This window comes from Notothenia coriiceps, unplaced genomic scaffold (assembly GCF_000735185.1).
Source record: "Notothenia coriiceps isolate Sejong01 unplaced genomic scaffold, NC01 NC01_scaffold00033899, whole genome shotgun sequence".
In the NCBI taxonomy this organism is placed as follows: domain Eukaryota; kingdom Metazoa; phylum Chordata; class Actinopteri; order Perciformes; family Nototheniidae; genus Notothenia; species Notothenia coriiceps.
In genome coordinates this window covers 178630-193223 of record NW_011366600.1, presented here as the reverse complement: position 1 = coordinate 193223, position 14594 = coordinate 178630, and the positions used below count along the sequence as shown (strand labels likewise).

General features: G+C 44.2%; 3 protein-coding genes across 3 annotated transcripts; 2 read left to right on the top strand and 1 right to left on the bottom strand.

Moving 5' to 3' along the window:
* Positions 1-1641: 1641 nt before the first annotated feature.
* LOC104961880 (zinc finger BED domain-containing protein 1) lies at positions 1642-5149 on the top strand. Its single transcript, XM_010790237.1, has one exon. It carries the CDS (start codon positions 2592-2594, stop codon positions 4635-4637), a length of 2046 nt encoding a protein of 681 aa, XP_010788539.1. The 5' UTR covers positions 1642-2591; the 3' UTR covers positions 4638-5149.
* Positions 5150-5203: 54 nt separating this feature from the next.
* On the top strand, positions 5204-7442 carry LOC104961879 (dehydrogenase/reductase SDR family member on chromosome X-like; the record flags this gene model as incomplete). The annotated part of the gene is made up of 6 exons (XM_010790236.1): positions 5204-5417; positions 5670-5738; positions 6176-6277; positions 6361-6568; positions 6677-6884; positions 6968-7442. Coding segments are annotated over 6 exons (975 nt in total), but the record flags the coding sequence as incomplete, so codon positions are not given.
* A 685-nt stretch (positions 7443-8127) lies between these two features.
* Positions 8128-11564, bottom strand: LOC104961878 (ankyrin repeat domain-containing protein SOWAHC). Its single transcript, XM_010790235.1, has one exon. The coding sequence runs from the start codon at positions 11411-11413 to the stop codon at positions 9743-9745; it is 1671 nt and encodes a 556-aa protein (XP_010788537.1). The 5' UTR covers positions 11414-11564; the 3' UTR covers positions 8128-9742.
* Positions 11565-14594: the final 3030 nt, after the last annotated feature.

Below are 14594 nucleotides of genomic sequence, written 5' to 3'. Positions count from 1 at the left end.
GCAATGAATATCTTAAGTGCTTTGACAAAAAATCCATAAAAAATGTCATCTGTGGAAGCCGTGGCGCTGTTAAAAGCACGACCACTCATTTTAGCCGGCCCGGCTAAAATAACTGGATGGTCTACCTGCCTGTCAGCCGTGCACAAACTTATCTCGTGCCCTCATTGGTCATGTGCGCGTTCGTGTGTGTTGAAGGAGGGGCTCTGTAAGGAAGTGGCAGATTTTTTCCGGTTGTGTATTTTAGCGCACTCGAGCTGGTTTCTCCAAAATTACGTAACCCACCTTTAAGTACTGTTAATATCTTCACATAAAATTCTGAGGTTTTTCATTTCACTCCTCTTTTAGCTGACATTTAATAAATGCAGGTACATTTTTAGCAGCTATTCATACTAAATCAGTTGTCCCTCCCCCTGGTGCCAGGACCAACAGATCCATCTTTAGGCTCCGCAGCCCTGAACCCCCATAAGGCTTTGCAGTCTTGCCATGCTGTCCGTTGAAAGCCAGTTAGCTAGAAAGCTGGACTTCAAGGACTTGATCATTGACTTTGCCTGTAACCCCCTGATCCCACCGGAAGCGTCTGCGCTGCGCTGCGCTGCGGCTGTGCCGCGCTGCGACCTCTTCCTGCGTCATAACCCAACAGGCGCGTTTCAAAACGTTGCGGAAGCGGAGCGTCGTGTGTGCAGCCTCGCAGTTGTTGTTGATTTTGGAATATTTCCTGGACATTTGTACTTCTACAAGTAAGTAGGCTACGTAGTTAAATGGTTTTAGTTTGTGTCTGTTTAAATCGTGTTTATTGTTGTTATTTCCTATTTTCTTGTGTTGTAGACTACAGACACAGTTAATAATAATTGTAATATTCCAGTTATAAACGACATGAATCAAAGATGTGTTGCTGTATTTTAGTGGTAAAAAAATATGCATTCATCATCATAATTATTCTATATATATATAATTTACAGTGCCTGTAAACCGGAGGAGAACGCTGGCATNGTGCAAGTAGGGTCTTTTAATAACCACTACAGCAAACCGACAGGTTCAGTCGAGTCTGCCCACTACTTTTTAGTGGGGGAACAGAGGCAGAGAAACGCCGGACCAACTGCGGGCGGGGGCCCGACGTGTTTTGGCCGGAGGAAGGGGGGGAGGGGGTGGGAGCTCGATGCGAGAGAAGTGTCATCCTCTTGGTACGGGTCGCAAAAGGGAGGCCAAATGTCCGGTGACATTTCAATTAGTGATGCATCATGCCCGGATGGAGCGGTTAGTTAAATAGGCGTTGCTAGGGGCGTTACGTATAAAAGGGAAATGGTGATTGTTATGTGGGGTGTGTAGAGGAGACTAGAGTACTAGGCAGTATAATGATTGGACCGTGGTGATATGGTTAAGTGCAATAATGTGGGACGACGAGACATCAGGGATGTTGTGTTGTTTTTCGATGCCTTTATTGTTTGTTAGTTTGGCTGCTGAGAATGTTGTCGTCGTGGTGTTGTATTTGGTATGAGATGTGATGCGGATCGGGATCTGTCCATGTGTTGACAGGGTCCTTTGGTGAATTGGGAAGGGTTTTAGTTGTTTGTTGACCCCGCTCCGTGGAGCCGTGTGTGCTTGCGCGAGGGCGTGAGGAACGTTCCACTTCCTAGCCTGCGCTGCGCTGCGCCGCGTCAAAAATAGGATTCATCCTATATTTTAGAAATTCCTTGCGGCGAGGAGCTTCTGGGACGCTTCGAGCCGCGGCGCAGCGCGGCGCAGCGCGGCGCAGCGGGTCTGGTGGAATAGCACCGATTGACTAGAGTGGCCGCGATCGCTAAAAACGCCGCAGGCGCAGCGCAGACGCTTCCGGTGGGATCAGGGGGTAAGAGCATGTGATGAAGTAGAAAGGGATCAATACACAGAGAAAAAGGACCATTGTGTCCCTAGACTGTGAAATGGATTGAGAGGAGCTTTATACACTCGTAATCTTACAAAGAATGCCGGCTATTTAAAAGTTATAAAGGGGATTTCCTGCATTCTTGGTGTTTTTATGGAATATCCTGCATCATGACTACTAGATCGTATGTGAACAAATAAAGCAAACATTCCAGTTGTTCTGCCTGGCTCTTCAGGTGCAGCCAAAAGATGGTCATCTTAGCCCAGAAACTGCAGAATGAAATGAATGTCTCATCCAACTTTTGTTAAGAAAGCTAATTTGCATATTTATCCAAATATTGAACTACCCTCTTAAACTGTTTCTGCATGCACTTAATCAAATCCAATTCAATGTCTCATAACTGACTGTCCATCAAGTTATTACACCTTCTTAAATAAACTCAGTTACCAGTTTATTATGTACACCGAGCTACGGTCCTGTAATGAATCCTCCTTCCTGATGTCTAATGTGAAGTTTTTAACAATTCCCCAAGTTCTGATCTATCACTGTAATCAAGTTTTTCTTGTGTGCATGTTAACATTTCTGATGGATTACAAAATCCCATTTCAGTCAGCATAGCTTCACAAATAGCTAGAATGTCTAATCAACATCCTCAAATGTCTATTTCACTATTCTTGTTAGGTGCTCAGTAAGTGAAGGCATCCAAGTGGATTGCTAACCAAAGGAACCCATGGAGGGTAAAAGCTCAGGACCTTCATGCTCTGGCCTCAATCTGGTAGCACACCCACGGGCAAAAAGCAAAGTCTGGAAATACTTTGGCTTCGACACAGATGCAGATGGCTGCATTCTGCACTGGAAACGAATATACTGTCGAGTATGTATGAGTCAAATAGCTTACTCTGGAAACACGTCCAATCTTTCGTACCACCTTGAGAAGAACCACCCTGTGGAGTTCAGTGAGTTTGTGAAGAGCAACACGGATCAGATGCGCGAGGCGTTTGCCACAGCATTCTCCAGGATAAAGACCGAGCCTACAGGAACACACGTTCAGCAACCATCCCAGGACACCAACCTAAGGCAGAACCTAAACTATGAAAACAGACGACATAATGATCTGACAATAGCTGTCATCAACTTCATCTGCGAGGGGTTGTACCCTGTGTCTGTAGTGGAAGAGCCTACTTTCAAGACCTTGATGAGCACCGTCGATCCTGGATACTCTCCACCGAGCAAGAGCGATCTGGCACTGAAGATGCTTCCTCAGATGTACTGCCGAACCCGGGACATGGTGTTTAATGAGCTTGCTGGGGTTCTGAATTGTGGGGTCACTACAGACCTCTGGCAAAGCCAAACCCAGAACAGGACATACATTTCCCTCTCAATGCATTCAGTTAATCACAACAATGCAACTGGTTTCTCCATGACCAACAAGTGCCTTAAAACGTTTGAAGTGCAGGACGACAACACAGCTGAGAACATCACCAGAGCGATGTATGAAACTTTTGTTGAATGGGGGATAACTCATAAAGTCATTGGGGCCAACACAAATGGTTCTGTGGACATAGTGAAAGCATGCTCTCTCCTGGAGCTGTCAGTAGAAATGCCTTGCCTTGGACACACCGTCAATCGCGCCCTGGATGAAGCGCTCCAGCTGCCGCGAGTCGACAGCTTTTTGGGAAGTTGCCGCAAACTTGTTGATCACTTTAGAGAACCGACAATCTACCTGCTGAGGGAGAGGCAGAAGCAGCATGGCCTCGCTCAATGCCCACTCATCACAGACAGGGGCAGGTCTTGGTTGGCCACGTTGGCGATGCTACAAAGACTGAAGGAGCAACAGGTGGCTGTAACTGCAACACTGATCGAGGGCTCCAGCAGCCATCATTTCAGCTTCGATGGCCCTGACTGGACCTTTTTAGAGGGCTTGATTGAAGTGCTCCAGCCTTTTAAAGTAGTGGCAAATATGTTCACTTCCTGCAGGTACCCAACCATTAGCATGGTCAGGCCGGTGCTTCATATGTTGTTGAACACCACCCTTAAGGTCAACGAAGGGGACCTCAAAGAGATCGGCATGGCCAAAGAAGTCATAGCAAAGGTCCTATCAAGCACTTATTCACAGAACACACAGCTGTCACAAGAAATCTCAACGTTCCTGAACATCGCTACGTTCCTGGATCCCCGGTACAAAAAGCTTCCTTTCCTGTCCACACAGGAGCGCTCCAAGGTGGAGAGTAACATCGTAGAGGAGGCGAAAGCAATCCTCGAGAAGCAGATTGGAGAGCGGCCACCATGCGTTGAAGATTTCTCCGTGGTGTCTGACGAGCCACCGAGCAAAAGGCCTCACAGAGAGTCCGCCGGCAGCGCAACCCAAGAGAACCCTTTGGCCGCCATATTCTGTCAGTCCGATGCAGACCAGAGCCAGGAGGAGCTGCACGCACAGGTGGTGGAGGAGCTGAGCAACTACAAATCACAGAGAGTCCTGGGTCTGAATGAAGACCCTCTGCTGTGGTGGTCCAGCCATGCTCTCTTGTTCCCCACCCTCCCCAAGGTGCTGCAGAAGTACTGGTGTGTTCCCGCCACCAGTGTGCCATGCCACCGGCTGCTGAGCTCCTCTGGGACTGTTCTGTGTGGGAAGAGGAACCGCATAGCTCCAGCTTTAGTGGATCACCAGGTCTTCCTGTACGAGAACTCACGGAGCTACTATGAGCCTGAACCCTGTGAGGATGACTTGGACAATGTTTGGGAAGGAAACTGTAGTCTCGGTCCGCCGGTGGAATGACTGTTTGCTAAAGAGTGCTGATGACTCCCGGCACACTATTAATACACTGTGGGGAAATGCCTAGTTGCATATCTTTAAAACGTTTCAGATAAGAAGATTGTTATCACTTCAATGTCTGTGGATGGATCTTAATGGCTTAAGTAATCTGCTTTTCATCTCGTGCTATCAAAGTTCTCATTTCCCACATTATTTTTGTATATTACCAAATACCTAAATTATCTATTAAAATAACTTATTTTGGATTTTACTAAGTCTGTACAGAAAATGTAGTTAACAGAAATAAACAGCAGAAGCAGCTGGGATATCTTTATTATTATGTAATCAATTAGGAATATTAAAAAAAGAATTAGGCTCTTTGACTGAACTTTGGGGCTGGATTTTGTACTGTATATATATATATTGCAAACCCTATCAATGGCAGAGTTTTAAAAATGACTTGCTTTGCAGAACACTGGCACTTTTATGATGTGAAGGAAATGTTAAAAAAGTAAAGATTTTGTTTTCAAAATGTGCCTGACTGGTTGATGTTCCTTTATTGTTGCTTCTCTTTGAATACATTTTGATTGTATAACATATTGTTATGGACTTTCCTATCAAATCATATTTGCCCTGAATCCAGAAAAGCAGGTAAATGCAGGCTTCATAATGCTGTGGTGCTCTCTCCTCCTACAGTCTTACCCAGGCAGGATGGAAGGGTGGCCATTGTGACGGGGGGGACCAGAGGGATGGGTTATGAGACAGCGAGACACCTGGCCAGCCTTGGCATGCATGTTATCATAGGTATGCTACTGTCCATTCACATGCCTCTAGTCTCATTACATCGACCTGCTACCCCTTCTAATACATGTTAACTACATCTCTTCAGTGCAGCTTCTATTTCTACATTCACAATGTTTCAGAGAGTTTGGCCGCAGCCTACCTTGTGTAGTGAACATCTTTAATAGGTAGTACTGTGAACAGATGAGCGTTAGTCATTGTGCGTGAGTTAATTTGTGCTGGACACCCACCCTCTGTGATTTCCATCACCTCCAGCTGGGAACGAGAAGGAGGAGGGGGCCGCCGCCGTCAGGAGGATCAAGGAGGAAGGATGCGAGAGGAAAGGTAACGTCTCTGTCCCAACACATCAATGCAGATTAGAAAGGTTTAAATAACTGCAGTCTGGATAGTTTCAGTTATGAAAACAGCCATCAAATCCTTACTAATAATATAAAACATTAGGCCCCGTTTGAATATTAATAATGAATATCAGAATACCTTTATTAGTCCCACAGAGGGGAAAAGCTTTTATAACCACGAGTAAAGCTTTATATGAGAGAGATATGTTTGTGTTATAGCCAGTATCTAAATAAAGATGTGCAGAGGACCTGAGCCCAGGGCAACAGGAGACATGATATCTCAAGTCCTCTTCTTTTAATCCACATGGAGAGATCACTTACCCAGAGAGCAATCCTGAACATAGCTGTAGACACCTTTGTTACTTTAACGTTAGGTTTTCGTACCCATAATCAATCCTGTGTTGTGTGGCTTTGTGTTCACAGCTGAGTTTGTCTACATAGACCTCACCTCGCTGAAGTCGGTGCGGAACTTTGCCCAGGCGTTCAAACAGCGCCGCCTCCCGCTCCACGTGCTGGTGAACAATGGTAGGGTGCACTGCAGGGGTTGGGGGGGGGGGTCACAGTACCCATTATAACAGATTGGCACTAACCTGTCCTCTGTGCTGTAGCGGGGACCATGATGGTGCCTGAGAGGAACACGGAGGACGGCTTTGAGTTCCACTTTGAGCTCAACTACCTGGGCCACTTCCTGCTGACCAACCTGCTCCTGGACACCCTGAAGAGGTCGGGGCGGGGGGGCTCCTGCTCCAGGATCATCAACATGTCCTCCGCTACTCACTACGCAGGGGTGGTGCAACTGGACGACCTAAACAGGAGGTATGACATCAGACTTTTTAAACTCACACCCCAAGCTTTCTCTGTTTTTCTCTATCTTAAAAAAACAAATATGTCAGAATGATAACTAGTATGTCCCCCCTCCCCCAGGATCTGCTACAGCTCCCATGGGGCCTACTCGCAGAGCAAACTGGCCCTGGTCCTCTTCACCTACTACCTGCAGGAGCAGATGATGGCGGGGGGGTTCCCGGTGATCGCCAACGCCGTGGACCCTGGCATGGTGGACACGGCGCTGTACGACAACCTGTGGAGCCTCGCTCAGGCCATGAAGAAACCTGTGGCCAAGATCCTGTTCAGGGTACAGCGAGGAAAACAACACGTGATGTTAAGTTTACAATATTACCAGTGTCTAATTTTTCTGATCACGGTTTCCTACCTCAGACTCCGGCAGAGGGAGCGTCCATCTCCGTCTACGCTGCGGCCGCCTCTGAGATGGAGGGGGTGGGGGGGTGTTACCTCTACAACGGGGAGAAGAGGCAGTCCTCCCCCCTGTCCTACGACTCTGAGCTGCAGGCCGAGCTGTGGAAGAAGAGCTGCGAGCTGGTGGGCCTTTAGGAGGTCTGGAGATTATGCAGATAATAATAATAAGAGGAAGGAGATTGAATGATAGTATTATTATGGTTTATACTGTGGTACGGTTCAATGCTTGAGATGCCAAATGACTAACATTTTACTGTGTATCACCTTTAGAATGTATTCTAATCAAATGTCTAATTTATTGATTATAATGCGCAAAAATGGTTTACAATGATCACTGTGATTCAAGCCTTTTTCCACTGGGTTTTATTGTACATATTATACCAACAGATTGTCCAATGATTGTCAACCTTGTTAATAAACATAGAGCCTCGAAGAGTCCCAGAATTCTGAAGTTATTTAAATGTGTTATATATAAATTATTTGGTTTGGTTTAACAATCTATCTGAAATGAGTGATACCAAACCCATCCAGATATGTTTTAGGTTATAGATATATTTATTAGTTTTGGCTAAGCAGTCACTTAGCAGTTGGCCTGCTTGTGAAATAACAGCCAAGAGGATTTGGTGCAGAACTAATCCTGAGAGCAGACAGAAACATGATGACAGGGAAACCTTTGTAAGCCAAGAGTCGACCCAGCTTCTCTCTTTCTCTCTAGAAACATCTACGAGGAACTGCTCTGCCTCTGGCTGACTCTGCCAAGAACTTCACTCCAATTATTGCACATTTCCACGACCCCCCCCAGAGAAATCATGCCTACATCATTCCTCACAGTCCTGCTCAGATTTCACTTAAGACAAACGTGGAGTTTTTGATGGTATTAACTAAGTAAAGCTCACTGGGATTTGAGTGCCCTGTGGGAGAGTTTAGGACACAATGAAAAGCCTTCATTCAACATTAACGGGCACTAAGTGCAGCAGCAGAGACGAGGACTCCTCCACTGCACTGCCATCTAGTGGCTGAGCTGAAAACGGTTTGTTTGCCGTTAACTCACATTCTGGATTTATTTAACAGTGTTATGACAATATTGATCTAACTAAATGTTCTCCAAGTAAACTGTTTCTGCAGCTTTCAAATAAGTTAATTATAAAGCTAGTAGGTGAATATTTTAGGTGACATTAAAAGTGATCCATATGTTTACATTTGCAACCAAAAAAGAATTAAATCAGACAGTCTTTTATACATTTGCACTGATGTACAGTATTATTTATTAAATCAGAGTAAAACATCATTAAAATGACCCTATTGTACCAGTACAAGTAGTTTTGTAATTCAAAAGTAAAACTTTTGTAACAGATTACAATGTGCAAATTAAATCTGTTAGCTGTTTGTATACAAATGTGCAAAGCTGGAATACAAAAAGATTAAAGATGCCATTTTGATTTAGTAAAAAATAAGATATAGTACCGAGATGAATGATGACAACAAATAATGTGAGGTTAACTGTAGACACACACCGGATTTGTTCGTATAACTTAATAACAATGAGACTGTGAGCAGCTGAGTCGTACTGTCAATATTTTACACTTTTTAAATACACACAACAAATATTCCTGGATGGTTTAAATCCGTTAACAGACCAAATACTGAATATATAGTTATAGCCAGATTTAGCAATCATTGTGGTTTTACAGGAAGCAACATTAATAGCATTTTAATTGTACAGTTCATTATTTTATCCTTATTTAAAGGCTGTAACATCCCTCCAACACGTTCAAACGCTCGCTGTAAACACTGAAAAGGTTGAGAGATTTGAACGTGTGGTTACACAGCCAAAGGAGTGGCTAACATAACAATACACTCTTTAGTTTAAACACTGACAAATGTAGAAAGCTCCCATCCTCACACACCATCACTGGTAGATATTTGTCCGACGACTCCTATGTTGACAACCTGATGCTGCTGTGCAAGCTGCTTTGATCCAGTCTGGTTCTATAAACCACCTCATGCTGTACATGTGTTAAACAACTTGTGCATTCCTGCTCAGTAAACCATTTGTAAAGGATTGTAGAGGATTATTCCACAGATGGCTTTAGTACTTCCAACAGAGGACTGGAACTTTTTTTTTTACCCTCAAACTGGAGACTAAATGTTGGGAGAGGATATTAACATTACTTTGCCCACAGAGCTGAGGTTTTAAACGTCACTTTGGCCCAAATAGTTACAGGCATGCTTTAAAAATCCTCCTCAGGACAGATTACAGTATTTTAAAATGGCCTCTGTAATGATGACGCACAAATATTCTGCAGATAACAGACTGAAGGTCAGGAGGCTCTAGTGTCAGCTGACCTGGAGGCACAAACCATGCACTCTTCAGCATCTGTTATCAGCCTTCACTGATTAACACTATGGTGCATCAATACAGGCTACAGTGATGACAGGAGTTCTTAGTGCACTGTTACTGCAAAGAGTATTTCCATCATATTAAGGGGGAAAAGGTACTTCACATCTTATTGATGCAAACTGATCATTTATTAGCCTAGTTTTTGATTGATTTTTAACTATTTTGCATAAAAATTACTGCATTTTGATAGTAAATACATATGTATGTATGTAATTATGAGCTTTACCCTGCACCTCAGCTCAAAACGTATGTAGTCTGTTCTGTTCTGTCTGTTACTGTAAACCACTGTTGTCACTGTGTGCGTTACCTGTCGCCTCCCTGTGCCCCCCCTGGTCTCAGCCAAAGAAACTTGTCTTGGGTCTGGACCTAAAGGACCTTCTCCCAGAGTCCTCCATCTCCTCGGGGTCGTGGAACGTCGTGCTGTGGACGATCTGCGATGCTCTGTTGCGCAGCTTCTGCAGCCTGGGCTTTATCCTGCTGAGTGAAGACTTCCTGCGGACCACCTTCTGTCTGGGTCGACCCTCTCCATCCACACAGTCATCGTCGTGGGGGGTGAGCAGTTTGAGGGGCTTGGACTGGAGAACCTTGGAGAACCTCCAGCGGTCTCCATCTCTATTCTCTGCGTTCGTTGACTCAGAATGCTCGTACGCTCCTATGATGTCCCGTATGTCCAGACTCACGTTGTCAGTGAGGTACTGGCAGGCCTTCTTCCCGCTATAGTCCCTGATCTCCACGTCTGCACTGTAGGCCCCCACCAGCAGCTTCACCACCTCCATGTGGTTGTGCATGGCAGCAATGTGCAGTGGTGTGTAGCCTGTGTTGGAGCGAATATCAACACTGATGGGAACATGGTGCTGTTTGGCGAAGTTGATGATGAGTGCTATGAGCTCAGGCTTGTCTTGCTTGGCCGCCCAGTGCAGGCAGGTGAACCCGGAGACAAAGTCCTTCTTAAGGACCAGGCTGGGATCCGTGGAGAGGAGCTGGGACAAGCTGCCCCACTCCGCATCTGAAGAACACATCATCCACTCGTGCTCCAGCGGGTCAAGGGTCACTGACGTCCTGCTTTCGTCATCCATGCCTGAGGAGGCCAGGGAGGCCGAGTCCCCATCACTCCTGGAGGACAGGTAGACAGAGTCGCGTAACACCATGCTGCGCCTTACCTGGGGGGAGCTGCTCATCATCACCTGGATGAAGTGTTCCCGGCTGCCTTGGGGGCTGACTTCCCCTTCACTGCCAGACAAACTGTTTGTGTCTGACTGACCTTCATCCTCCTCCTCTTCATCAGACTGCTCCTGCAGGCCCTCCAGGGACAGAGTGTCTCTGAGAGGAGCGATGTGTACAGGCCCAGGCAGGGTGAACACAGGCCCCTCTGCCGGGAGAGGCGATGCTTCAATCACTGATATCTCAGGGACGTGAGGCGCATTTCTCTCCTGCTCCTTCCTGGACTTCTCTCTTTTGATGCTTCCTCTGTTACCCATCTCACCTGGGCGGTTGTCCACACCTGTACAAACAAACTCTCGACCCTTGTTGTTGTTGTCGGCTGTTATATCCGGGTGAATAGTTTCAGAGGGAAAAACATGCGGAACTCTAACCTGGCTGTCATTTCCGTAACCTGAGCCAGGTGTGTGCAGGGCTGAGTCCGCCGCGTCATCAGCACGAGCCTGCGTGCCGTGTGGTGCACCTGCGGTATAATAACGGTGAACTAGTTCCTCTGGATGTAACGTGTGTAGGCCTACCGTCACAGACTCGTCCTCGGTAACACTCAGCTGCTCCTTCTCCGAACCGAGAAACTTCTTCTTCACGCAGACATATTTAACTCCACTCTCACTTTTCACAAAAGCAATCTTGTCAACGTTGTTTTTAAATGTCTGACGGGCAGCCGCTTTCTTCTCCGGCTCCTCCGGGAATACGGCTTTAAAATGCGCAATCAAATCGGCGTTTTTCACTTTGCCCCCGTTTTGCTTTAGAAAGTTCAGAATTGTCTCTTGAGTGCACTCGGAAGCCATTGTAAACTAACTAAAACACTTTCAATCACGCTAATAACAACATACTGTGATTGTGTCCAGCACCCGAATGTTCACCGGGGCAGAACTGCATAAAGTAGAACCTTTAATGACGACAAGTCATGCATATATAATGGGACAAGTAAGGTGGAGCTTTTCCCTGCGGTCTATTTCTACTGTTCTGGCGTTCTCTGCCTCCTAGCAACCGAGCAGGACTGTACCATTGGCTTTTAGGGAGAGGGGGGTTACTGACACCGTACCATTCATATGTAGTGGTTAAAACGTAATTCGTGTTGCGGTTGCTAAACACTTCTAAATATATATTTGTATTATTATGTAGCCTTTCAAAGTTTAATATGTTTGAAATGATATAACAGTAATACAACCTAACGTTATTTGTTTGGTCCCTTTTAAGTGGGTCTGTCGGATTTCCAGCTTCGCTCTGTACCACTGTTTGTTCAAACCATGGTTCAAACCAGTCTATGGTTCAAACTTGATTGAAAGATCAGGTTATTGATGTTTTTTGAATGAGTAATGACAGTACTGTTTGTTATGGGAAAACAAAGTGGTTGCTGCGTTGCACAACAGGACTGAACAAGTGATCCTGCTCCTGACTCATCAAGATCATGTCAGAGCTTGTGAAGAATATTACACGCTGGGTAATCCTATGATTATGGGGCGAAGAAAGGCTGAATACATCCCAAGGGTTCCACCTCAAATCTGCCCCCCTTGTTTGTTTTTTTGAAAACTTTATTTTATATTATTTGGGCAGTACATGATATACAAATGTTACATTAATAATACATATAACACACAATGAATAAATATATAAATAACATAAAGAGAGCACGTTTATGTTCCAATGAGACTCAGTTCGGTCACAGACTCAAAACGCCCCATGGCTGAGTCTGGGATTTGTCCAGGGTTTTTCTTCTCCTTAGTTCAGTGATAACCTGTTTCACAATGGTGTCACTGTTTATGATCGTCTGATTTAGTATCATCTTGCACCTTGTCTTCCAGATCTTCATACATGTTATACAAATTACCAGCTGAAAAAGTTCCCTGTGTTTATTGTCCATCCCCTCATCCAGAATACAATACATGATTGAGATATATTTTACATTGAACTCTAAGCCGATGCCCCGTAGGAGCGACCACACCTCCTCTGCTCTGTAGCAGTCCATGACGAGGTGCTGTAAAGTTTCGTCTTCCTCACAGTTAATCATGGGGCATGTTCTAGTTTTCACATAGCAGCTCCATGAAACCACAGCTCTGACCGCAAGTCTGTTGACTGATATCAGCCACCTCACGTCTCTCATGCTCTCCGATAACTGTTTACTTTTCACTAATTTCAAGACTTCGTTACCTTCGTCAGGTGTTAGGTTTTTGTATGTTATAACACCTCCATATTTGAAATCGTTTATCATTTTGAAAATTACTCTATTCGGTAGTCCGATCCAATCAATCCCTAAATGCTGAACTTCAGTTGTGAAGTCACCATAAACTAACTTGTAATAGGGTCCATTTCTAGCTCTGCCTCTTCTTTTGTTACATCCCATTTTTCCATCCTCAACCCAAGGTGCTTTCCTATTGATTGCAGCCGAGATGTTTTTAACAAAGGTAATTTTTAGTTTAATGCCCAGGTCTATGGCTCCCAGGCCTCCATAGCCTCTACTTTTAAATAACAAATTACATTTAGTAACCTCCCTTGTTGTACCCCACACCAAATTGACACACTGTTTGTTTAATTGCATAATTATTAATTATTTAATAATATTTATTTATTCTCCCATTGTTTAACTTGTTCTTTGACTTCACTTAGTTTGTTCTTGCCTTGCCTTATTGTGCAGTAGGCCGCCCAATTCAGTTTGCACTTGGGTTTATTAGGGTTAAAAGTGTTGTAAGACATAATTAGTTAGACAATTATGAACAGTCCTGTCCCCATAAAACCTGCCACACAAGTACTTTTTATAACGCTGAAACCTGCACAGGGTTTTGAAAAAGTTAATTAACAAAAAAAGAAAAATAACATAATTTCTTCTTATTCTTCAGGGGAAAATTATCAAGCAACATATATATCTCAAGATGTCCAGAAAGGTTTCTCGCTGGGTTGAAAGATGTACCTTTTGGATTGCAGTTTTCTTACTTACTATACAGCATAGTCATGATTAGAGTTTTTTACAAAATTTATCTGTTCGATTGCAAAATGGCTATTAGAAGTTCCTGTGGTCAGCAGTATGAAATCCTGATTACCACTAATACTGAGAAAATGAGAGGGTCAAGGGTAACTGAAAATGAACAGATTGCATATACATTTTTAACACATTACCAAAATGACACACACCTTACTACAGTACTACACACTACCAAACCATTTATAACACTAGACAATCACTAGCATAGGCCATCACAATAGCAGTGTGCACGTCTCCCTGTCAAGGTCCGTTGCAGGCACACCTTACAACAAACTCTACATTACCATTGTGGAACCAATGAGGCAAAATACGTATTACCATTAAATATGTGTTAGTGCGCTGTCCATCAAGGCAGACGCTGTATCAATGTGACTATCCATTATTATTGTAGCTTGACTAAACTATGCAGACAGTATTGTGAGAACATGAAAAGTGAAGAGCATTATCATGATCAGTAGTAAACACAATCATAGCTAGTAAGAAGTGCCAGGAACGATCACTTAAAAAATGACTTGCCTGTCACGTACGCACTGCTTGCCTCGTTGGTGAAAATAAGTGTAAAGTTGTCACTGGCTGAAAAAGCCGAAGATTTGAATGAACTACAGTAACCTTACGTCTGATGTGNAGTGCCTTCATAATCGAATACCAGCCACTACCTCCCGGAAATGCCTAAAGGAAATTCGGAAAACGTATTTGTACTAAATCAAAAGAACATAAAAATTAGAACACCAGACAAAACAATCACATTTGACATTTGCCACTCAACTGTTTACCGTTAAAGTACCACTCTCTCTCCCCATTCGGTCCGGAGATTCGGCCGTCGAGACATGCACGATCGGTATTCAGGTATTAATTTTATATTTGTTACTGGTGAAGGCTTTTTTTTTATCAAGCCCAATAATAAAAAAAACTTTTTCTTCTTTTGGCTTATTTATAATTTCTCTTAAAATTGATAAGTTGTCCCACATAAGGCGACCTTTTATAGCACA

Bases quoted from the DNA above. Each gene is read 5' to 3' on its own strand.
- LOC104961880 (XM_010790237.1), top strand. From the start codon at position 2,592: ATGGAGGGTAAAAGCTCAGGACCTTCATGCTCTGGCCTCAATCTGGTA.
- LOC104961878 (XM_010790235.1), bottom strand. From the start codon at position 11,413: ATGGCTTCCGAGTGCACTCAAGAGACAATTCTGAACTTTCTAAAGCAA.